This window comes from Zalophus californianus, chromosome 8 (genome assembly GCF_009762305.2).
Source record: "Zalophus californianus isolate mZalCal1 chromosome 8, mZalCal1.pri.v2, whole genome shotgun sequence".
Taxonomy (NCBI): Eukaryota; Metazoa; Chordata; class Mammalia; order Carnivora; family Otariidae; genus Zalophus; species Zalophus californianus.
In genome coordinates, this window is record NC_045602.1 from 87400686 (window position 1) to 87426041 (window position 25356).

Sequence of the window (25356 nt, forward strand, 5' to 3'; positions counted from 1 at the left end):
CGACCAAGTGGGATTTATCCCTGGGCTGCAAGGCTGGTTCAACATCCGCAAATCAATCAACGTGATACAATACATTAACAAAAGAAAGAACAAGAATCATATGATCCTCTCAATAGATGCAGAAAAAGCATTTGACAAAGTACAGCATCCTTTCTTGATCAAAACTCTTCAGAGTATAGGGATAGAGGGTACATACCTCAATATCATAAAATCCATCTATGAAAAACCTACAGCGAATATCATTCTCAATGGGGAAAGGCTGAGAGCTTTTCCCCTAAGGTCAGGAACGCGGCAGGGATGTCCACTCTCACCACTGCTATTCAACATAGTATTAGAAGTTCTAGCCACAGCAATTAGACAACAAAAAGAAATCAAAGGCATCCAAATCGGCAAAGAGGAAGTCAAACTCTCACTCTTTGCAGATGATATGGTACTGTATGTGGAAAACCCAAAAGACTCCACCCCAAAACTGCTAGAACTCATACAGGAATTCAGTCAAGTAGCAGGCTATAAAATCAATGCACAGAAATCAGTGGCATTCGTATACACCAACAACAAGACAGAAGAGAGACAAATCAAGGAGTCGATCCCATTTACAATTGCACCCAAAACCATTAGATACCTAGGAATAAATCTAACCAAAGAGGCAAAGGATCTGTACTCAGAAAACTATAAAATACTCATGAAAGAAATTGAAGAAGACACAAAGAAATGGAAAAACGTTCCATGCTCATGGATTGGGAGAATGAACATTGTGAAGATGTCAATGCTACCTAGAGCAATCTACACATTCAATGCAATCCCCATCAAAATACCATCCACTTTTTTCAAAGAAATGGAACAAATAATCCTAAAATTTGTATGGAACCAGAAGAGACCCAGAATAGCCAGAGGAATACTGAAAAAGAAAAGCAAAGCTGGCGGCATCACAATTCCGGACTTCCAGCTCTATGACAAAGCTGTCATCATCAAGACAGTATGGTACTGGCACAAAAACAGACACATCGATCAATGGAACAGAATCGAGAGCCCAGAAATGGACCCTCAACTCTATGGTCAACTCATCTTCGACAAAGCAGGAAAGAATGTCCAATGGAAAAAAAAAAACAGTCTCTTCAACAATTGGTGTTGGGAAAACTGGACAGCCTCATGCAGAAGAATGAAACTGGACCATTTCCTTACACCACACACAAAGATAGACTCAAAATGGTTGAAAAACCTAAACGTGAGACAGGAGTCCACCAAAATCCTAGAGGAGAACACAGGCAGCAACCTCTTCCACCTCAGCCGCAGCAACTTCTTCCTAGAAACTCGCCAAAGGCAAGGGAACCCAGGGCAAAAATGAACTATTGGGACTTCATCAAGATAGAAAGCTTTTGCACAGCAAAAGAAACAGTCCACAAAACCAAAAGAGAACCGACAGAATGGGAGAAGATAGTTGCAAATGACATATCAAGTAAAGGGCTAGTATCCAAAATCTATAAAGAAGTTCTCAAACTCAACACCCAAAGAACAAATGATCCAATCAAGAAATGGGCAGAATATATGAACAGACATTTTTCCAAAGAAGACATCCAAATGGCCAAGAGACACATGAAAAAGTGCTCAACATCGCTCGGCATCAGGGAAATCCAAATCAAAACCTCAATGAGATATCACCTCACACCAATCAGAATGGCTAAAATTAACAAGTCAGGAAACGACACATGTTGGTGGGGATGCGGAGAAAGGGGAACCCTCCTACACTGTTGGTGGGAATGCAAACTGGTACAACCACTCTAGAAAACAGTATGGAGGTTCCTCAAACAGTTGAAAATAGAGCTACCATACAACCCAGCAATTGCACTACTGGGTATTTACCCCAAATATACAAATGTAGGGATCCGAAGGGGTACGTGCACCCCGATGTTTATAGCAGCAATGTCCACAATAGCCAAACTGGAAAGAGCCAAGATGTCCATGGACAGATGAATGCATAAAGAAGATGTGGTATATATATATACAATGGAATATTATGCAGCCATCAAAAGGAATGAAATCTTGCCATTTGCAAAGATGTGGATGGAACTGGAAGGTATTACGCTGAGCGAAATAAGTCAATCAGAGAAAGACATGTATTGTATGATCTCACTGATATGAGGAATTTTTAATCTCAGGAAACAAACTCAGGGTTGCTGGAGTGGTGGAGGGTGGGACGGATGTGGTGGCTGGCTGATAGACATTGGGATGGGTATGTGCTATGGTGAGTGCTGTGAATTATGTAAGACTGTTGAATCACAGACCTGTACCTCTGAAACAAATAATACATTATATGTTAAAAAAGAAAAAGAAGAAGAAGAAGAAGACAGATGAAGGGAAAAATGAAGGGGGGGAAATCGGAGGGGAAGATGAATCATGAGAGACTATGGACTCTGAGAAACAAACTGAGGGTTCTAGAGGGGAGGGGTGTGGGGGGATGGGTTAGCCTGGTGATGGGTATTACAGAGGGCACATACTGAATGGAGCACTGGGTGTTATACACAAACAATGAATCATGGAACACTACATCAAAAACTAATGATGTAATGTATGGTGATTAATATAACATAATAAAATTTAAAAAAAAATAAGAGCCACGTATGGAACAGTGATGATAGTGTGCCATGAACCATTACTTCAATACTTTCTACCCTCTGTGTGGATACTTCCACCTCTACCACTTTCCATCATTCCCAGGATATTGGAAAAAGTCCTATTGAAGAAAATGCATGGATGGTAGGCATGGGCATTGGATGGATAGTAGGCATGGACAATGAGATGCTCATCAGGCAATCTGAATTTGACATCCATTAGTCTCATCATAACCTGTGGAAAGTGGTGAGGTAGAGAAACAGTTTTCCTTGCCTGTGTCCCCCAGTGAGGACATCTGCCATTTAGAATTTCCCTTAGTTTGCAATGTTCTCTTGCCCCTCAAGACCCATGCTAGCATATCCTTATGTGGATATGTCGGAACACAGAGATGATGCAAAGCAGTACACAAATGTGAGATATTATTACCAGGTCTCTGCCATATTACCTCTTATTTAGCCATTATTTATTGCTCTCCCAATTTCCTATATATTCTCTCAAGTAATGGGACATGACTGAGGAGATAATGAGATATACCTGGGAATTGAACAGTCCCCCAAAACACCCCATTAATTTTTATCTCACCTCGTTGCTGTGAGACCAGCAACAGGAGACATCCGGACAGGTAAACATCCCAACACAGTCAATTCAGTACTGTGAATCAGCCATTTCAGAGATAAGAAGTACTGAAAGAAGAGAGGGAACAGGAAGAAAAGGGGCGAAAGGAGAGAAGAGGAATGAATAAAATCCTTGCTTTGGTATTTGAGTAAGTATTGAAATATTTCAAATTAATTATGTTCATGCCTATTGATAGAATTGTGTCATAATAAACAAAGCACTTGTAAATGACGCAAAAATAAAAAATAGAACAAATTTTCACTGATTCTACTATTTAGTTCTGATAAAAACTAGGCACACCATATTTTCAGCATGAGATTAATATTTTCATGAGTAATATTAGCAAATTTTTTGGCATTCCTTTCCTTGCAAGAGCACAGAAAGCTTGCCTAGACCAGGGCACGAGTGTAAAGACGATCCATGTGTTTTGCATTCACCTTCAGTATTTTATATTCATTCAATAAAGCTCCCTGTGGTTTGAGATCTGAACCAATTACCACCAACCAGAGAGTTGTTGCTAATAGTCTACAGTTTCAAATTTTGGGAACCCAAGATAAGAGTGAATTTCACAGAGGTCTTTAGTTTTGGCACACTCCTCCTGCTTCACATGTCCTGGTTGTATCAATGGCAAAATATTCACAATACCTCACCAGGGATTAAAATGCTACTATTGGTGACTCCAACCTGTAATAATCATATAGCATGTGTGACTTCAATCAACTATCCCAACCTTTAAAGACTTTTTGTGGCCACATTTTGCAAAGGCTTTCATTTTATTGCTAGACAATGCCCCCAACCAACATACAGGTTACACAGGCCCTTCCTCAAATAAGTCATTCACTCTAAGCAAACACTCCAGAGAGTTGGAAGTTAACATGTAAATACTGATTTTCTTTTTTTTTAAGATTTTATTTATTTATTTGACAGAGAGAGACACATCAAGAAAGGGAACACAAGCAGGGGGGTGGGAGAGGGAGAAGCCAACTTCCCATTGAGCAGGGAGCCTGATGCGGGGCTCGATCCCAGGACCCTGGGATCATGACCTGAGCTGAAGGCAGACGTTTAATGACCGAGCCACCCAGGTGCCCCATTTTAGACCTTTCTAACATGTGAAGTTGACTTCACTGTTATAACTGTAAGTTGCCATGCTAGAACCTTGGAGGCTGACATCATGGACCAGAGAGAGGGCTGAATGACCTTCCTTGTCTTCCTAGAGGCAGTGACAGCCAGACCCAACACTAACCTGTGTGTTAGTAGACATGCTTTTAGAAGGGCACAGAGGCTTGAAAATCACTTCCTCCCATATTCGTCATCTCCAGACTGTAGAGCTCTGTGAAATGGAAAGTGCCTGGACTCTGCAGTCGGACACAAATGGAATGGAGTCCTCACTTTACCATTTACTACCCTCTGAAGTTGAGGCCCTTATTTTACTTCGAGCTGCCACCTAAATTTGAGACATAACTTCCTACCTCAAAGGATTAGAGCAAAGGTTAAATATGACATTTGCTGCCACCCTGAAAACTTTTCAATAGCTTCTCTAAGGTCTTGCAAGACTGACTCTTGCCCTTCTCCTCTTCCACCACTCCTTGCACTCCCCCTACCCTCCAGCAATGCTGCCCACATCCCCCTGAAAACACCTTACCTCTTTGTGCCTTTGCACATACAAGCTCCTCTACCTAGACCACCTTGCTCTCTCAGTCACGTGGCCAACCTCAGTTCATCCTTTAGCCCTCAGTTTAAATGTTTTCTCTATTCCGGAAGGCGTCTCCCAAGTCCAGTGTGACTTCAGTGCTCCTTCTCCAAAGCTCTAGCCACACTGTGTCCATACCCCATTAAAGTAAGTATCATACTATATTCTAATTGCTTTATTGCATATCTATCTCTGCATCAGACTGCAAATTCTCTGAAAGCAGAGACTATGTTTTTCCACTGAGGTAGTTCACAAGATCTTACACATGGAAGGCCCTTAGTAAATGGGAATTCCTCCTCCCCTCTTCATCTGTGGGGATATCTTTATCAATGGCCAAAGTCTCCTGCTCCCAGTCTCCATCCTTTGTTCCCAATGTTAATGCTGATGACTCCCTCCTCTGACCTTCTAACTTCTGAAAGCAGCTAAATCCTGGTCCAGCAGGGAAGTCAGGAAAGAGAGACCAGTAAAATTACAAATTCTATATATCCCCCACTGGCTATCTTTTGTTAACCTTCTGTCTCCTTGTAGAAATGAACATTAAAGCTTGAAAAGAGAAAGAGCCTGTGTGCTTGTTTTCAAATGAGCAAGGAGGGGTGGGCAGGGAGAGTACACCCTACTCACTCTCCACTTGCTGGGAACAGAGGCAGGCCCTGGCTGCTCCACAGAACCTCAGGACCTAGGAACATTGACAAAGCAAAAGCAGTCCCCGGTTCAGAGAAGGAGGTCTCCTTGTGGTTCTCACAAACTGTTTCAGAGACAAGGGTGCCCCTTCCCCTTTAGGGACCCTACCAGTCAATCAGAATTCCTAACATGTTAGCTACAGCTGCTTCCCTGCTGTTCTTGCCTTTCTTTACTGGTGCTGGGAGCTCAAGGACTCCTTTTTGGGGACCAAAATACTTTTCTTTCTTTTTTCATTTGAGTAAACTGGATATTGGAGAATACACTGCATTGTGATATGCTGTAGCACAATGAAGTAAGCTTCTCATGAAACACATGTGCCCACATGTGCCCACTATCTCTCCCTGCCCCTAAATCCCTCAACACTAATAAGGATAGATCAGGGCCAAGCATACATAAAAGTCTCACCTAAGACACTGGAAGATCTGTGCTTTACCCATAATTTGCTTCCATTCTATTTTATTCTATTTAGATTGCCAATTTCTGTTTATCCACTGCTTTTCATACTGAAATTTTTATGTGTCATTTCCTTACCCATAGTCACCCATGAAGTAGTGCCATCTCCACAAAACAAGCTGAGTAAATCTCTAGGCCTAGAAGAGGAACCTGCAAAGATGCTAATAACTGGGAGGTGCAAACAGTACACATTTGCCCACAAACCAGCGGAAAAGAGTCTGGAGGTCACTCAGCTTATGTGGGATTCTGAAGGGCTTTCTAGTTCAGTCATCTTTCTAATCCCACTCATTAAACTTCCAGTTTTTCTGTTTTGAAGTTAAATTTAGCTAACATCTTCTTAACTACCTAGAGTTACCAAATAAAATACAGAACACCCAGTTATGTTTGTATTTCAGATAAACAACAAATAATTATTTTAAGTTTAAATATGTCCCAAATATTGCATGGGATTTACTTATACTGAAAACTCATTCATTAATTATCTGAAATTCAAATGCAACTGGGTGTTTTGTGTTTTGACACAGCTTATTTTTCTGAAAATGTAAAGGATTCTTGGAATTATCTTAAGGAATTATCTGAGATTAAAGGAATTATCTGAGATTAAAGATTTCCTACATCCTTACTTCACTTAGAGTTTATAACCAACCCCAATCTCTGGAGTTGATTAAAGTAGCAAGTATTAATACAATGCATTTCAGTTTCATTTTTTTCCCTACTTATTTCTGGAACAGAGTATTACAAAGAGCCACAAAGCAATCTAAATAGAGGGGTGCCTGGGTGGCTCAGTTGGTTAAGTGTCCAACTCTTAATCTCAGCTCAGACCTTGACCTCGGGATCGTGAGTTCAAGCCCCACACTAAGCTCCATGTTGGGTGTGGAGCCTACTTTAAAAAGAAAAAAGAACACTCTAAGTAGAATAAGGTAGAATGGAAACAAGTTATGGGTAAACCACAGATGTTTCAGCAATCTAAATAGAATAAAGTAGAATGGAAGCAAATTATGGGTAAACCACAGATGTTTCTCAATCCCAGCCCAGTCTGGATGTTCAGGTTTTATTGATTACGGTTTTATTGTTCCTTCCTCCTGGTTTAGTTTGAAAGCTTGCATAATAAATGAGGCATTTTTAATGAACCTAAGCTAAATATTGATTCAAGGAGTGAATGCATTCCAATTAAATTTTATTCAATACAAACTCAGCTCACTTTCCAATAGTTGCCTTTTAAAACAGCTTACTGAACCAAAATATATTTTAGACAAATTCCTTTTGTAAAAACACTAAAAAAGAACCTATTTAAAGAGAATAACCAGTACTCTGACTTTTTCTAAGAAAAACAGATTAGAAATCCCCGTCATAATTTTTTCAGTGGATCACATTTATGGCCTGAACAGGGTACTAAAGTTTGCAATTGGGACATCCAACAAGTGCACTGAGAGTTGGAATCTCCTTTCAAACCCAGAAAAAGACAGTAACAAAGTCAGAAGAAGAAGAGGTAAAAGTAGTAGTTGTTTACTGTAGTAGTAGTTTAGGGAAGAATTAGAGGAGGAAAGGGTATAACTTCATCTTTGGTGCCCAGTGTGTGACAAGTCTGTAGGCTCACAGCTACTAGGAGTTGGTGCTCACCTAATCCCCACAATAATAATGGCTCACAGAACTCACTTCTTCCATTTTCTACTTAGGTTTACTCATTCTTTATCTCAAGAAATAGTGGCATGTTAGGCACTAGGCATAGAACTGGCATGGAGTGAGAAGACAAGACAGAGCCCAGGCCCTGTTTTACACATCTAAGAGTATAGAATAGGAGGCAGAAAATGTTAACAAGTAAACAAACAAGACTAAATTCTGATGGCTGTTTTAAAGGAAAGGAGGTGCCACAAGCAAGGAAATAGGAAGGACCTAGTTCAGATGACACTGAAATTCAAAGAAAGCCTCTCCAGAAAGGGTACATTTAAGAAAGAAATTAAAAAAGACTTGGAGGAAGCAAAAAATAAAACAAACAAGAACCAAACCGGCAACAGCCAAGACAGTACCCACAGAAGAAAGGCAGCATCAACACAAGAGGGAGCTGGGGGCCTGCCAGGATGGGAACAAGGCCTTTCTGGCTGCAGTCCTATAGGAGGTGAAGGCCCTCATGGGATGCTGTAAAGGTTTGGGTGGAAAGGGCTTTAAGCAAAAGTGAAATTCCTGATTGCTCGAAACAGAATGGATTCTAAAAAAGCCTAGGGCAAGAAAGATGTTCCAACAATAATTCTCTGACACTGATTGGGTGTTCTGCAATTCAATTCAGTTTTGACACTAATACCTAGAGTTAGTGCAGACCCCAAGTTAAGGGCAAAGTTATTCACAAAACTGCCCCCACTTCAGATTCCACTTCAGATGTCTCCACAACCATCTGCACTTCTGACAAACCAGCTATAAATTTGGAGCTTCCCATGACCCCTTAGGTTCAACAAATTACTATAATGAATGACTTACAGAACTCACTGAAAGCACTATACCTACAATTAGAGTTTTATCCTAAAAGATACAGATCAGAAACAGCCAAATAGAAGAGGTGCCCAGGGCAACTTCTTGATAGAGAAGGAACACAGAGCTGCCATGCCTTCTCCCCATGGAATCTGAGTATACCACCTTCTAAGCACATAAGTGTGTTCACCAACCAGGAAGCTCCACTGAGCTTCAGTGAGCAGTTTTATTGAGGTCTTACCATGTCATTGGTGGCATGATTGGACTCGGTCTCTAACCCCTCTCTTTTCGCTGGAGGTTGGAGATGGGACTGAAAGTTCTAACCCTCTAGTCACCTGCCTGATCTTTCTGGTATGGCCAGTCTGTCCTCTGAAATTATCTAGGGGGCCCATCAGGAGCCACCTCATTAGCATAAACTCAGGAATAGTCTAAAGGGACTCATTATAAATAATCAAAGATACTCCAATCACTCAGGAACTTCCAAGAGTTTTTGAACTCTGTGCAAAGAACAAGAGACAAAGACCTGATATATTCCTTATATCACAGTAAGAGACAGGAAAACTAGGTGGGTGACCTGTAATATTTAGCAGTTAAAAACTAAAAGGAGGAGCACGTGGGTGGCTCAGTCAGTTAAGCATCCAACTTTTGATTTCAGCCCAGGTCATGGTCTCAAGGTCCTGAGATCATGCCCTGCATAGGGCTCTGCACTCAGCAGAGAGTCTGCTTGAGATTTTCTCCACCTGCCCCTCCCCCAACTCATGTACACGTGCTCACTCTCTTTTTCTCTCTCTCTGTCTAAAATAAATCTTAAAAAAAAAAAAAACTAAAAGGTATCTGGCCTTGTTTTAGAGGTGGCCAGCAGAGAAGAGGTAATGGTGGAAACAGGAAAAGAAAATTCAAAAGGGAACCAGAAATAGTTCCAAGGAAAAAACAAGTTGTCTGTGTCTCTTTTGCTTTAAGCGAGACATGCCTGTTTTGATACTGACACTGTACAGCCTACAAAAGGAAGAGAACCTTCTCTAATAGAGTGTATTTTATTTTACTCTTAAAAATAACAACACTGACCCTTCCAGATATTTGTGCTAGGAGATTCAAATCTAGGACCTTCTTGACAAGAGCCCACAGAAATTTCCCTTCAGCCTTTCAGGGAAGTTATTCTATATTGCTATCTAATTCCATGAGCAAATTCTCTGTAACTTTTTAATTACTTTAAAATCCACAGAAGAAACAATTAGTGAATGTCGGTGAATTATTTTATGAACACAAAGATGAAAAACATAAACAATATGGCACTAACTCTTGTTAAACTGACACAGAAGAGCAGGACTGAACATGAACATGACACAGCAGCCAGGGTTTGGGAGGGCCTCTGGTATTACGTCACAGCCTGGATGGGAGGAGGGCTGGAGCTCATTAAGAAAACGCCTGTGTACAAAGGCCTAAACCGTAGTTCCGAGCTTCCTGGAACTTGGGCTGGCAGACCTGTAGCTACTTTCCGCCTTGACTGCCAGCCATCCCCAGACTGTCCAGGAAGAACTTGCAGTCTGTTTTGCATTGTCTGTATGATAAATAGAATTCAGCTTTGTGCTGATTGAGCAGTAACATTTTATCTGGAGCAGTACTCTGATTTCTGACACTAAGGGCCTTAAACAAAATGGAGGATTTTAAATTTGATGGAACAGAGCGCCTATCTGTCGACTATGTGAAGGGGATTCTGCAACCCACACCTACCTGTGACATGTGGGACCGGATCTGGAACTTCCAAGCCAGGTCTGACGATCTGCTTATTGCCACCTATCCTAAAGCAGGTAAGTGGAAGGGGAAGTGGGGAGGTGAAGAAGAGAATTAGGAAGGTGAGTGGGGAAAATATTAATAATGAAATAAAGACTGATCTGGGTTGGAAAATTGTTTACTGGACAGAGTGATATGGCTAAGTCAAATCACTTGTGGAAACTGAAACTACAGAAACTACAGAAAAAAATACTAAAATAATGCACAAAATTTTAAGAATTTAATTCTTCCTATAATGTACATATTTTTTTACTTCCCCAGGAGAGAGTGACTCAAACAGTCAAGAACTAACGGACTAGATTTGATTTGTTTGCTCCCAACGCAGGCCCTTATTGCAGATCCTGTAAAAAACTGCTTTGTGTGTATAAGCTAAAAAGGGGATCCTAAGGCTGACTTAGGGAATAATTAGGGGAGCTTTGGTCCTGCATTGCTGATTTCACCTCAGCAGCCTCCAGAAGCCCTTGTTCAGGGTCTGAGAACTACTCTTTTGATTTCTATCTTCCCTTGTGGTATGTTGTACAAGAACCTACTTCCTTGTTTCAATAATCAGTTTAACAAAAGTTGCTGTAGAAGTAAGACTTCTTGAGCCCAGCCACTGTATCATAAAAATTTCAGGATGAGCAGGGAGAAATAGTTCTCTGCAGATATTTATGCATATCTACATATATACTAAAAATACACTATTCAATTCACACCCAGATTGCATATACATTTGGTCTTTGCAAAATCAAGCTCCCTGTCAATAACTCCTCTTACACACACACACACACATACACACACAGATGTTCACATCGAAACACACACATGTACACACACACCAAAAACTTTAAATCTAAGCATTTCTGAGATTGTATGTTCAAACCCCTCTTGAGTCTTTATCTCTAATGATCCTGATAAAAGACTGCCCGCAGATGGGAGTCTTAGACTCTCATTTACCCATCAGTTTCATATGGGTCCTAATTTTCTAATCTTACTCACCAAGAGCCTGTTTAGGATTAAACTTTCCTAATGTGAATGTAAAAGTAATCACTGGTGAGAATCACATCTCACAGTCTTAATTTTGTCCACAACTCTACTTTATCATCGTTTCAGTACATGTTTACATCATTTAAGTATAATGTTTAAAAATTAATCTTTTCTCCACCTGCCAAATGTGAGCAGTAGATTTGGTTCATTTAAGGTTTTCAAGGGTTAGGGTTATTAATAGGGCTTGAATGATCCAAATAACACACTCAAAAAAAAAAAATGCTTGCCAGCGAATGTAACATTTAATCATCACTAAAACCTTACCCATTAATAAAAGTTATATTTATTAGAGGGAAGAAGAAATAAGCATAGACAAAAAATGTGGTTTACACCTAAATTTTTAAAAGAATAACATATACTCTGGGAATGAGCCAAGAGAAAAATATATTATAAAATCACTGATTTCTAGAGGATGAATTGAGAAGTCATTCCATTCATCCCCAAACTTCTAGCAACACGTGAACCTGCCCCAATGTTAGCTGGCATTAAATGGCTATAAATTCAGAGTGAACACATAAAATCAGTACAAAGAGCTCTCTTTTTTATTAGATAGCTAAAGAAATATTGGTCCTTTATCCTGTAATGAAAGAGTTGGTGCCAGAAATTATTAAAGACCTAACCCGTCTAGGATATAAAATGTAATATTTTCATTGTTTCCTGACTTATGCCCTTACTATAGAACTAAAAGCACTGAATTGACAGTATGAGAAAAGGCATCTGTAATGAGAGCTGGTGTCAGAAAATATAGAAAGATCAGCCCATATCCAGGATTCAGAGAACCATCCTAAAATTGTCAAACATCTTCCCAACATGGATTTGTCAAAATATCTGACACAACAGTTCCTCATCAAATATGAAGATTCATTTGGTAGGAACTATATTAGTCTGAATCAGGCAGCACACAGAAACTGAGGCTGGGAGACAGAAGCCGTTCTTCCAGTGGCTTCTTGAGTTCAAGGCACTAGGCAGGAAAATGTGGTATGGCCTATGCAAAATTTCTATCTGTTGGAGCTACCATCTGTGTTACCACCTCAGGAAGAATGACCTCTACCTCTCTTCCACCTTTCAATGCATTTCATCAGCAGAATCTAAATAGTATTCAAAATCTTAGTGGTAAAGAAGTCTAGGGAATATACTTTTTAGCCTTTCAGTCCCTGAGGTAAGGGAAAAATTGAAAAACAGTTGAAAATGGATACTAAGTACTAATGATCAATATCAAGCCCAGGTAATAATTATTCATTTGTTCATTCAGCCAACATATATTAAATACTTCCTATGTGGCAGCCGCACACTATGTACTTGGGAAACAGTAATCACAGACTGATTTCTCTTCAGGAGATTATAATCAGGTGAGAAAGACCTTTCATTCTGTCTTTCTTAGAACAATGCAGCTACATGAATAGGATAACAATCCAAATTAATGGTTGTGACAGGCAAAAAAATGAACTGCATATTTATCAATATAATATCCACTCCAAATTGCAGCCTTTGTATAAAAAATTCACATTATGATGACACAAGACATAAATAAAAAATGATGTTTTCTGAATTCCACTATAAACCTAGCTTTAAAGTTCAGAGATATTCTAACAAGTATAGTCATATTTTAAGAAATGTAATATACTAAATGTCTATGCATCATCATCTTACATGTGGAAAAAGGAACAACATGGACTCAGGAAATAGTGGACTTAATACAAAATGAAGGTGATATTGACAAATGTCAACGAGCACCTACTCATATACGAATTCCTTTCATCGAATGGATAATCCCATCCATAGGATCTGGTAAGTATTGAAAAGCCACACTTGACTAAGGTCTGAAATATACACTTAGGATTTTTACTATCATGTAGCCCTCTCAAAATTCTAGGCATTTGGGGCGCCTGGGTGGCTCAGATGGTTAAATGTCTGCCTTTGGCTCAGGTCATGATCCCAGGGTCCTGGGATCGAGCCCCACATCGGGCTCCTGACTCAGCAGGGAGCTTGCTTTTCCCTCTCCATTTGCCTCTCCCCCTGCTCATGCTCTCTCTCTATCTCTGTGTCTCAGATGAATAAATAATATCTTTAAAAAAATTCTAGACATTAAAGCTGAAAAAACTAATAGAAAAGACACAAGAATTAATATAAACACTTTGAAAAACTAGAAAAAATTAAATTCTGGGCATTCGAGCAATTACTAATGAATTCTGTGACTGCATTTTTTTTAACTATGTCTGGCCATTGTTGTACTCCAGACATTTTCTAATGGACTTACTGCTTATACAAAAGTAAGTTAAGTTTTTATTCTACGTTAGAAATTAATTTTATTCCACAAGGATGAGTCCAAGTAAAATAATTCATGGTGGAAGAGTTTGAATTTTTTAGGTTCTTATTTATTTAGTTTCTTGCTTGTTATGGTTAAAAACTGTTCCAGCTAAAAAAAAAAAAATCATTTCTAGGCTAGAAATATTCTCTCAGGTCAAATTTACAGTTATAGTGCTCTCACAAATGATTTGAATTGTTCAATTGTTCTTAAAATAGTAATAATAGAAGCAGCAAGATTTTGAAGCAAATAGAAATAGTGGGAAGTGATCAAAAATCAATTTTACAGGTTTGGACCGAGCTAATGAAATGCCCTCACCACGGACCCTGAAAACACATCTTCCCATCCACTTGCTGCCACCATCCTTCATAGAAAAAAACTGTAAGGTAAAAAGCAAAAGGAATTCACAGTTTACTCCTTAGAACAATCTTAGAGTGGTCTTCAATTTCCTCTTAAAACACTTTACTTTTTGGAGCACCTGGGTGGCTCAGTTGGTTAAGCATCTGACTCTTGGTTTCAGCTCAGGTCATGATCTCAGGGTCTTAAGATCAAGCCCCACATCGGGCTCTATGCTCAGAGTGTGGTCTGCTTGAGATTCTCTCCCTTTCCCTCTGTCCCTCACCTCTCTCTCTCTCTCTTTCTCAGAAACAAATAAATAAAATATCTTTAAAAAAAAACACTTCCCTTGTTAAAAAACAGAGTCCATCTCTTCACAATAATCAATATGCAAATTGATTTGAATCCTTTTCAAGTCCCACAAAAACCAAGATCACAAGAATACAACATCAGAAAATCTCATCTGTATGGAATGTATCCACTTAAATATAATTTGTAGGGATAATAACTACATATAAGTCTAATCCTATTTTTGCTTCTTTCCCTCCTCCTGCCATTCCTAGATAATCTATGTAGCAAGAAATCCAAAGGACAATATGGTATCTTATTACCATTTCCAAAGAATGAATAAAGCTCTTCCTGCTCCAGGAACCTGGGAAGAGTATTTTGAGAATTTTCTGGCTGGGAAAGGTAAGAGAATTCAGCTTTGCTTCCTTCCTTTCTCAAAATCCTCAAACACTTTAAAAGGAAAAAATCATTTCCTTAGAACAGCCAGGGTTCTGCTTGCGTTACTGTGAAGAAATCATCAGTGTGATACTCTCCCTCTCTTTAGAAACTCTCCTTTCAGTGGAATATTTGTTGGGCTTCTGTTATTCATTACCCTGTTTTTCATGCCTCCTTGCAGTGTGCTGGGGTTCTTGGCATGACCATGTGAAAGGATGGTGGAAAGCCAAAGACCAACACCGCATTCTCTACCTCTTCTATGAGGATGTGAAGAAGGTGAGGGGCAATGCTATCTAATGTGTTCCCATTGGACCATAAGACATTTAGGTAATAATATATGGACCTCACTGGGGACTCACAGATTGAAACAGGGAATAGAAAATGCTACATTTCATTAGCTACTACTGTCCATGCATCAAAACACATATGGCATATCATGAGTTTACATATCACATAGTTTCATCTCTAATTTCCTGGTGCTCCCGAGTAGATCCCATATGGTATACCTTTTCCAGATAGGCAAAATATGAGTAATACCTTTTTTCCTCTTTCATGTCTACTTTAAAATTCTGTTTAGAAAGGAAAACATTTTCTAGTACATTTTGGGTTTTTTCATTAGTACTTGAGAAATGTTACAATTTCAAGAAATGGTTTAAGAAATTAGGGTGTAATGGAAAATACTAATGATTTAGATGAATTCAAGTTCTGGATTTACCACCTACTGCCAATTATTCTTGGTGAGGACACTTAACATCTTAGAGACTTACTTAGTTTCCCTAAACGCAAAAACTAGGTAGTAATAGATACTCTTCCAAAATCTAATATGAGGACTAAATAAGATGATGTTCATGGGAGTTACTATATAATATATATTATCATTATACTATATAGTATATATAATGACATACTATCATTATATTATAAATGATAATATGCTAAATACTATCTGTGATTTAACTAAATACAGGGATCCACGAAAATTACAGTCTTTGTTCTTCAATTTATCATTGAAAGCCTTGGTACTCAAAAGGTGCTTCACAGATTAGCTGCATGGAGCTCTCAGAGACCACATCAGGCCTGCTAAATCAGAATGTGCACTTTATAAGATGCCTAGGGTATTTATGGGCACATTAGTTTAGATGCACAACTCCTAAGTTCGGTCACTGCTGGGCCTCATCTAGTTGTTTCCACAGAATATCGAAAGAGTGAAGCAGCATAATTTTTCTATTTTTTTAGTTGAGATATAATAGACATTTAACATTGTATTAGTTACAGGTGTACAACATGATTTAATATTTGTATATATTGTGACATGAGCACCACAACAAGTCCAGTTAACATCTATCACCACACAGTTACAGAATTTTTTTACTTGTGATGAGAATTCTTAAGATCTATTTTCTTAGCACCTGTTAAATATACAACATGGTATTATAACCATAGTCATCATGCTGTACATTACATCCCCAGGATTTACTTACTTTATAACTGGAAGTTTGTATCTTTTGACCCCCTTCACCCATTTTGCCCACCCCAACTGCCACTCCCCACTCCCCACTTCTGGCAACATCAATCTCTTCTCTGTATCTATGAGTTTAGTTGTTTTGCTTAGATGCCACTCCATAGTTTTTTCAAACAGAGAAAGTCAGGCATATTCCTAGTTTAGTGCGAAGAGTTATCTACTCACAGAATTCTAGATTTAGATACTCAGTTAAATATTGTGGCAGGGAGTTGTATGCTATAAGGGGGGAGTTTCCCTTTCATGAGTAGATATGAGAAACTGAGGAAGCCAAAGAAGGAAGGGTTCTATTAAACTTGGAATAGGAAAACTCCATGTAGGTGATGCTTGTCTCCCATATGTATCATAGCAGTGTCAAAGAAAGATATATCACCAAGAATGATGCCCTTTTAACAGGGTACATCCTAATGTATTATGAATGCCAGGAAGAAACTTTATTGAGCAGGTAGTCTAACCTCAGAGTCCCTAGAGCCCTTTTAAATATATCTGTGATCATGTTCTGGAATGTCCCCTGAATAGTCACACAAAGCTCAATATTCTCACCACTCTTGCTGATTCCTAGTCTATGTGAGGCCAATTAAATTAAGTACTACTTTTGACATAGAAGCTTTTCAAGCAGAAGACACAGTTGTCAGGCTAAAAAAAAGAGAACAATATGGGCCATAATGTTAAAATGAGTCATTTCTGGATAGTTTGAGTATTTGTGAGAGATTTTTTTTAATATTTTATTTATTTATTTATTTATTTATTTATTTATTTATTTATTTGAGAGAGAGAGTGAGTGCATGAGAGCAGGGGGATGGGCAGAGGGAGAAGGAGAAAATCCCAAGCAGACTCCACACTAAGCATGGAGCCCAACACGGGGCTCAATCTCACAACCCTGAGATCATGACCTGAGCCAAAACCAGGAGTTGGACGCTTAACTGACTGAGCCACCCAGGTGCCCCTAAGATTTTTTTTTTAATTTTAACTTATGACATGTTACTGATTACTATTATTAATTCATTTCAATATTCTTTTTAAACCAATTATCTTATATCTAATCTCCAGTTTACTCTTATCATAGAATCCAAAGCATGAAATTCAGAAGGTGGCAGAATTTATTGGAAAAAACCTACATGATGAAGTCCTAGATAAAATTGTCCATCACACCTCATTTGATGTTATGAAGCAGAATCCAATGGCAAACTATTCATCGGTTCCTACTAAAATCATGAACCACACTGTTTCTCCATTCATGAGAAAAGGTTTTTATATTTTTTTTTGTCCAATATTTCACAGCTTTGAGGGAGTTTTCTGTGGCTAAGAAAAATAAGATCTATAACAAATGATTATGGGAAAAGAAATAGGAAACCAGGAATGAAATGAAAACAATTGGAGAGTGAGGTGTGGTGTCTACATCCAATTCCTTATCCTCCCTTTCTCTCCAGAGATCTGGCTGACAAGGTGAAAACACAGAATTAAGTCAGATGGGGCAAAGAATTCATTTTATAATGAGCTTATAAGGGCTCTATGCTATCAGTTAGATTTATCCATTCAAAAATACTTAGTGGATACTATGTATCAGGCACTGTTCTAGATAATGTTCAGAGCAGTGAACAAAACACAGAAATTTCTTCCCTCATGAATTATATTCTAGCCACAAACAAAATGAACAAGAATACCCAGGATAATAGATGATGGTAAGCACTATGGAAAAAAAAACAATCTGCAGAAAGGTAACAGAGATTGCAATTGGAGAAGTTGGGGGATCTTCTTTTTTGGTTTTCTTCCTCAAAACTATACCTTGAATTCTCCCACATACAAGCCCTTCTCAGAGGGCCTATAGTTGGAAACTATGGGCATAAGCACCTACCACACTTCGATGTGCAAAGAGGTCAGGAGAAAAAGACAAGAAATCCCCACAGGCCTGCTGTTTTAATTGCGGTAGTTTCATTTCCCCCATTAATGTGACTCAGTAATGGGGTCTCCTTGTTCCACAAATCAGATAAGAAATTCTTCTTCCCTTCAGAACGAAATTGACAGGTTAGCAAGAGGAATATTTTGTCCAATATTGCCCCCCTGGAAAGTAGAGTAGAAATATTCTAACAGAAACAGGAGAGTAGAGAAATGCACACTGACTCTCTCCCACATGACTGTTTCAGGGACAGTTGGAGACTGGAAGAATCACTTTACTGTTGCTCAGAATGAGAGATTTAATGAAGACTACGAGAAGAAAATGGCTGATACCAATATAACTTTCCACTTCCAATTCTCATAAAAAGAGAAAAGAACCAAAATTTTTTAGTTTATTACCTAATTTTTTGGTAATAATCAATAAAACTTTATTACCCAGACCACATGATATTGGATTCAGGTTCTCAGACTAGTTGATTATTGTGTTTGCTTTTGTTCACTCTTAAAAAAGTAGGGATAAAGCTAGCAGAGATTGGCGGCAAGGTGGAGAGTGAGAGCAGGATGGCAAAGTAGAAGGAAGGAGGTTCAATAATTACTGTTACAATCATGGATGGCATCATTGTTGATTATCACTATATTTAAGTTTTCTACAGATCATGAGTTTGTTGACATATTTTAAATGCTTCATTCCTTATATAAAAAAACACTAAAGTTTTCAGAGTAAGTGTTCGTTCAGGCTAACTTTTCAATGCATCACTAAAATATATAGATAGTGACTTTCTCCCAGAAATTTCTTGGTAGCCAAGTAAACATCAAGTGACTCTGTTTCCCCATGACACTTTCCAATTCACCTCAGTGTTCTTACTATAATACATCTATCCCTATCTCTTACCACATCCTATATACTTAAGTCTTTCTCTCTCTCCAGCCAATGCTATGATTGAGTCTTGGGGTCATATCTTGACTCACCTCCTTCCAGTGCATCCACAGCAATATCTGTCAGTTTTACCTGTACAGAGTCTCATTTGTATAGTCACCCTTCTAGTTCAGAAAACTTTTACCTCTTGTCCATACTAGTATAAGCTTCCTAACTCATTTCTCTGTTTCTTGTACACCTACCAGGGTTACTTTCCTAAAACAAGATTTTGATTATATTTCTCTTGAGCTCTAAATACTTCAGTGATTCTGAATTTTTACTGCCTGAAAGATAAATCCATGCTTTTTAGCTATCAATTCAAAGGCAGCTATAATGATATGATATGGTGGAGCTCATCTTCTAAACTACTTTCCTAGCTTAATTTCACCTTCTAGACCACCTCCATGCTTCAGCAAATAAGCCTACTCACTGAGACCTGATCACATCTTGCAGGGTCCTATCCTACTAGTTTTATTTTCACCATGTCTCCATTTGAAATTTCCTTTCCTTTCTTTCTACCTATCCAAAACATATAATATGCTTCAATGACCAGCGTGAGTGGTTCATTCCTCCTGCAAATACTGAAAGCTGAAGAGAGCATTTGCTTTTCTTTTTTTTAAATCATCATTAGTTTTTGATGTAGTGTTCAACAGTTCATTAGTTGCTTATAACACTCAGTGCTCATTACAACACAAGCATTTGCTTTTCTGAAGTCCTATACACTTGGTATAATTATTTTGTGATTAAGATTAAAGTATGTTATATATCTTGCATGTATATATTGTCTCTTTTATGCTTATTAAAATGTTTGTTTTTTTCTACAAGATAAAAATATTGTATATATTTCATTGCACATCAAACAAAATATGACAAGCACAAAAATTAGTAACTGAAAGAATATATCAGTCAAGGAAATTCTAAAAAGCTAACTTTTTATATTTTAAGTAGTCCCTATAACAGCTATCATTTATAGCTGCTGTCCAGTATACTAGTTACTAGCTACATGTGGCTATTTAAATTAATTAAAACTAAATAAAATTCAGTTATTCATTTTTCACTAGTTAAATTTCAAGTGCTCAGTAGCCACACATTTCTAGTAGCTATCACTGGGACATTATAAAACATTTCTATCATCAGAGAAATTTCCATTGGACAAGACATTTTATTTTTACAATCCTTTGAATATGGCATTATTATCTCAATGAGAAAACTAAAACTAAGGTTCAGAGATATTAGTTAAATTACTCAAATAAGAAATATTGGCATTTAGTTTCAAGCATAGCTCCAATGGTTCCCAAATCTGCATTTTTAACTGCTAAAAATAGAGCCTCTTCCTTCCTGTTCCTGCCACTGTCTCATCACAGGGTCATCATGATCACCACTAACTAAAAGCTGCTCAACTCAGACCCCAAACTAAAACCAACCAGACCGGCATCAAACTGTCAGCCATTCCCCACCTTGATCAAGTGAAGCTTAACAGTCTACTGAATAGCTGAAGCATTCCCACTGTCTACATGCTCTGAAGTAGACAGAGCCCTAAGCTGACAACAGCCTCCCACTTGACATCCACCACATGTGTCCAGTCTGAAATCTGTCCTTTATACCTTTATATCTCTAAGATTCCCCCTGAAATTGGGTAAAATTTCTGCAGGCCCTTATCTGAATGCAGTGCCTTCTGTGGCTGTGTTCAGTTCTCCCCCACCCCCCATACCACCACTCCTCCAAGACACCAAAATCCATGCCCTGCCCTGCTGCCTCACATAGACAACTCAGGGGAAGGGGTCTTGTGCTCAGTCCATGGCTCTTGGACTTTTGACCTTGCACTCAAGCTGCTGTCTCTTACTTTCCTCCAAACCACCTATATAATCTTTGCAAGCAAAACCAATCTGTATATTTTGGTTACTTAGCCCTAGCCCCAAAAAGACCAACTCAAACTGGCCTTAACTTGGTCTCTCCCCTTCAGTCTTTCAAAACTAGTGATTAGCATAATATATTCTAGATCTAGTCAACATTATTTCATTTCAGCAGAAAATTACAATAATGCATTTAGGCTTTATAATCCTTCTGGTACATAGAATCTACCAATACAGAGTGCACATTCTGTATTGTTTTGTTTTGTTATGTTTTGTTTGAGGGAGAGAGAGTATGAGGGAGGGTCACAGGGAGAGAAAGAATCTTTAGCAAGTTCTACACCCAGCATGGAGCCCAATATGGGGCTTGATCTCACAACCCTGAGATCATGACCTGAGCCAAAATCAAGAGCTGGACACTTAACCAGTGGAGCCACACAGGCACCCTGCACATTCTGTTTTAGTACGTGTGAGCAATAACCTTTAACTCCTGTGAAGGAATATTAGGTTTGAATCAAGACAATATTAAAGAAAATCAAACTACATGTATAGAGAAGAAAGAAGTAAAATAGCTAAAAAAATCAGTATTATAATTCTATATAAAACATTAAGAAGAACACATATTCTTAGCAATGTTAAGAGACAATTTGGTGTGAACGAATCATAATGCTACCTGGCTCCTGTCTATTAGTAAAGTGCCAATATAAACATAATTTTTAAAATAAATACATTTCAGGCCACCCTGCGTGGCTCAGTCAGTTAAGCATCCAACTCTTGATCTCAGCCCAGCATGGAGCCCACTTTAAAAAATAATAAATAAATAAATAAAAATACATTTCACACCAATTCAAACTTAAATCCAGGGTGAGAGAAATAAAAACTCACCCTAGGATTAAAAACACCACAATAAAATAGGAAATTAGAAAGTAAATGGTTTCTATCTCCTCAGACTCAGAGCACTAATGAAAAAGGCACTATACTTTGAATGCCAGATTGAAGGACACTGAGAACAAGGTAAATACCACAGCTTACCACAGCACCAGAGAGGCTATAGCATGAAAGATACCAAGGTGAGAAAGAGATTACAAGTTCTTAATAAAAAATAAAAATAAAAAAACTTTAACTGGGAAAGTATACAAACAAGACCAGAGAAGTCATATTCCCAGAAAAGGCATGAGAGTTCCCCAGAGTTTTTAGCTAGACTGATTGATAGAGGCCTTCCCTTGTACAAAGCAAATCTATAAAGACTGGGAGAAGTGACAGTTTTTTTTTCAAATGCCTAAATCTCAACATGAGATCACAACACATAAAAAGAAATAGAGAAACATGGCCAATCAAAGAAACACAATAAATCTCCAGAAATAAGTTCTAAATAAACAGATATCTATGAATCACTGGACAAAGAATTCAAAATAACCATCTTAAATATGCTCAATGAGCTAAAAAAAAAAAAAACACAGAAAGCCAACTAAATGAAATCAGCAAAACAATGCATGAATGAAATAAGGTATCAAGAAAGAGACAGAAACTATTAAAAAAAAACTTAAACAGAAGAAAGAACCAGTGAACTTGAAGAAAAAGTCAGAAGAGCATAAAAGAAAAAAAGTATGAACGAAAGCAAAAAGAGCCTAAGTGACTCATGAGAGATCATCAAGAACAATGTGGAAGTCCTTTAATATAGTCCCAGAAGAACAGAATAGAGAGTATATAATTTTTATATGTAAGAATAGAAAAACCAGGGCGCCTGGGTGGCTCAGTTGGTTAAGCGACTGCCTTCAGCTCAGGTCATGATCCTGGAGTCCCGGGATCGAGTCCCACATCGGGCTCCCTGCTCAGCAGGGAATCTGCTTCTCCCTCTGACCCTCTTCCCTCTCGTGCTCTCTATCTCTTATTCTCTCTCTCTCAAATAAATAAATAAAATCTTTAAAAAAAAAAAGAATAGAAAAACCATCCTTCAAAATTGAGAGAGAAATTAAAAATATTCCCAGATAAACAAAAGCTAAGGGAATTTGTTACCATTAGATCTGTCCTGCATGATGAAATGAAAGGATGCTAGACAGTAACTCAGAGACTTATGAAGAAATAGATCACATGGTAGACCACAAAATGAGTCCCAATAAATTTAAGAAGACTAAAATCATATCATGCATCTTTTCCAAATACAGCTGTATGAAACTAAAAATTAATCACAAGAAAAAACTGGAAAAAAACACAAGCACTTGGAAGCTAAACAACATGCTACTAAATAGCCAATGGGTTTATGAAGAAATCAAAGAGGAAATAAAAAAATACATAGAGACAAGCCTCTTGGACAGCAATATGCAAAAGAATGCCATCAGACAGCAAAAAGAAAAGGCATCCAAATCAACAAGGAAGAAGTCAAACTTTCACTATTTGCAGATGATATGATACTCTATGTGGAAAATCTGAAAGACTCCACCAAAAAATTGCTAGAACTGATACACAAATTCAGCAAAGTCACAGGATACAAAATCAACATACAGAAATCTTGCATTTCTATACACTAATAATAAAGCAGCAGAAAGAGAAATCAAGGAAGTGATCCCATTTACAACTGCACCAAAAACCATAAGATACCTAGGAACAAATCTGACCAAAGAGGTAAAAGATCTGTACTCTGAAAACTAGAGAACACTTATGAAAGAAATTGAAGAGGACAGAAAGAAAAGGAAATATATTCCATGCTCATTGGAAGAATAAATATTGTTAAAATGTCCATACAATCAAAAAAATCTACAGATTTAAGGCAGTCTCTATCAAAATAGCACTGCATTTTTCACAGAGCTAGAATAAACAATCCTAAAATTTGTATGGAACCACAAAAGACCCCAAATACCCAAAGCAATGTTGAAAAAGAAATGTAAAACTGGAAGCAGCATAATTATGGATTTCGAGCAATATTATGAAGTTGTAGTCATCAACACAGTGTAGTAATGGCACAAAAACAGACCCATAGATCAATCAAACAAATAGAAAACCCAGAAATGAACCCACAACTATATGGCCAATAAATCTTTGACAAAGCAGGAAAGAATATCCATTGGAAAAAAAGACAGTCTCTTCAACAAATAGTGTTGGAAAAATTGGACAGCAATATGCAAAAGAATGAAACTGGACCACCTTCTTACTTCATACACAAAAAAAATTTCAAAATGAATGCAAAACCTAAATGTGAGAGAGGAAACAATCAAAATCCTAAAGAACACAGGCAGCAACCTCTTTGACCTCGGCCACAGCAACTTCTTAATAGACATGCTCCAGAAGCAAGAGCAAAAATGAACTATTGGGACTTCATCAAGATAAAAAACTTCTCCACAGCAAAGAAAACCTATGGAAGGGAGATTGGTGGGGGATGGGCTAAGTGGGTGACGGGTATTAAGGTGGGCACTTGTGATGAGCACTGGGGGCTTTATATAAGTGATGAATCATTAAATTCTATTTCTAAAACTAGCATTACACTATATGCTAACTAACGAAAACTTAAATAAAAACTGAAGCTTTAGGGGCACCTGGGTGGCTCAGTCAGTTAAGCATCTGCCTTTGGCTCAGGTCATGATCCTGGAGGTCCTGGGATTGAGCCCCACATCAGGCTTGTTGCTCAGTGGGAGCCTGTTTCTCCCTCTCGCTCTGCCCCTCCTCCCCACTTGTGTGCACTCTCTCTCTCTCCCTCAAATAAACAAATAAAATCTTTAAAAAAAACTGAAGCATCAAAAAAACACATAGAGACAAATGAAAATGAAAACACAACAGCCCTAGCTAATATCAAACTCAATGACGGGATACCTTTAGGCTAAGATCAGAAACAAGGCAAAGATGCCCTCTTTCACTTCTATTCAACTTGGTACTGGAAGTTCTGACCAGAGCAATTAAGCAATGAAATAAAAGACATCAAATTGGAAAGAAAGAAGTAAAATTATCTCTGTTTAACAATGATTTGATCTTATATATAAAAATTCCTAAAAATTCCACATAAAAACTATTAAAATTGATAAATGAATTCATCAAAGTTGAGAATAAAAAATCAATACATAAATATCAGTGGCATTTCTATACACTAACAACGAGAAAACTGAAAAGTAAATTAGGAAAACAATTCCATTTACAGCAACATCAAAAAAGAATAAAATATTTAGGAAAAAACTTAACTAAGGAAGTGAGACAAAATAAAAACAACAAAACACGATTAAAAGAAAATGTAAAAGACATACATAAATGAAAACATATTCCATGTTCATGGATTGGAATTCCTAAAACTGGTAAGATGTCAGTATTATCCCAAGCAATCTACAGAGTCAGTGCAATCACTATCAAAATCCCAATGATTTTTTTAAATTTAAATTCAATTAGCCATCATTAGTTTCAGATGTAGAGTTCAGTGATTCATCAGTTGCATAGAACACCCAGTGCTCATCACATCACATGCCCTCCTTAATGCCCATCACCCAGGTACCACATCCCCGA

The 25356-nt window shown here is 38.0% G+C and overlaps 1 protein-coding gene across 1 annotated transcript; it reads left to right on the forward strand.

Moving 5' to 3' along the window:
- The first annotated feature begins 9942 nt into the window (after nt 1-9942).
- LOC113937589 (sulfotransferase 1C4-like) lies at nt 9943-19801 on the forward strand. The gene is made up of 7 exons (XM_027622118.2): nt 9943-10320; nt 12992-13117; nt 13923-14020; nt 14534-14660; nt 14875-14969; nt 17279-17459; nt 18357-19801. Exons 1-7 carry the CDS (start codon nt 10167-10169, stop codon nt 18470-18472), a joined length of 897 nt encoding a protein of 298 aa, XP_027477919.1. The 5' UTR covers nt 9943-10166; the 3' UTR covers nt 18473-19801.
- Nucleotides 19802-25356: the final 5555 nt, after the last annotated feature.

Coding starts and splice junctions, on each gene's coding strand:
- LOC113937589 (XM_027622118.2), top strand. CDS start 10,167: ATGGAGGATTTTAAATTTGATGGAACAGAGCGCCTATCTGTCGACTAT. Junction 10,321..12,991: donor TGCCACCTATCCTAAAGCAG/GTAAGTGGAAGG, acceptor ATGTGGAAAAAG/GAACAACATGGACTCAGGAA. Junction 14,021..14,533: donor TCATAGAAAAAAACTGTAAG/GTAAAAAGCAAA, acceptor TGCCATTCCTAG/ATAATCTATGTAGCAAGAAA.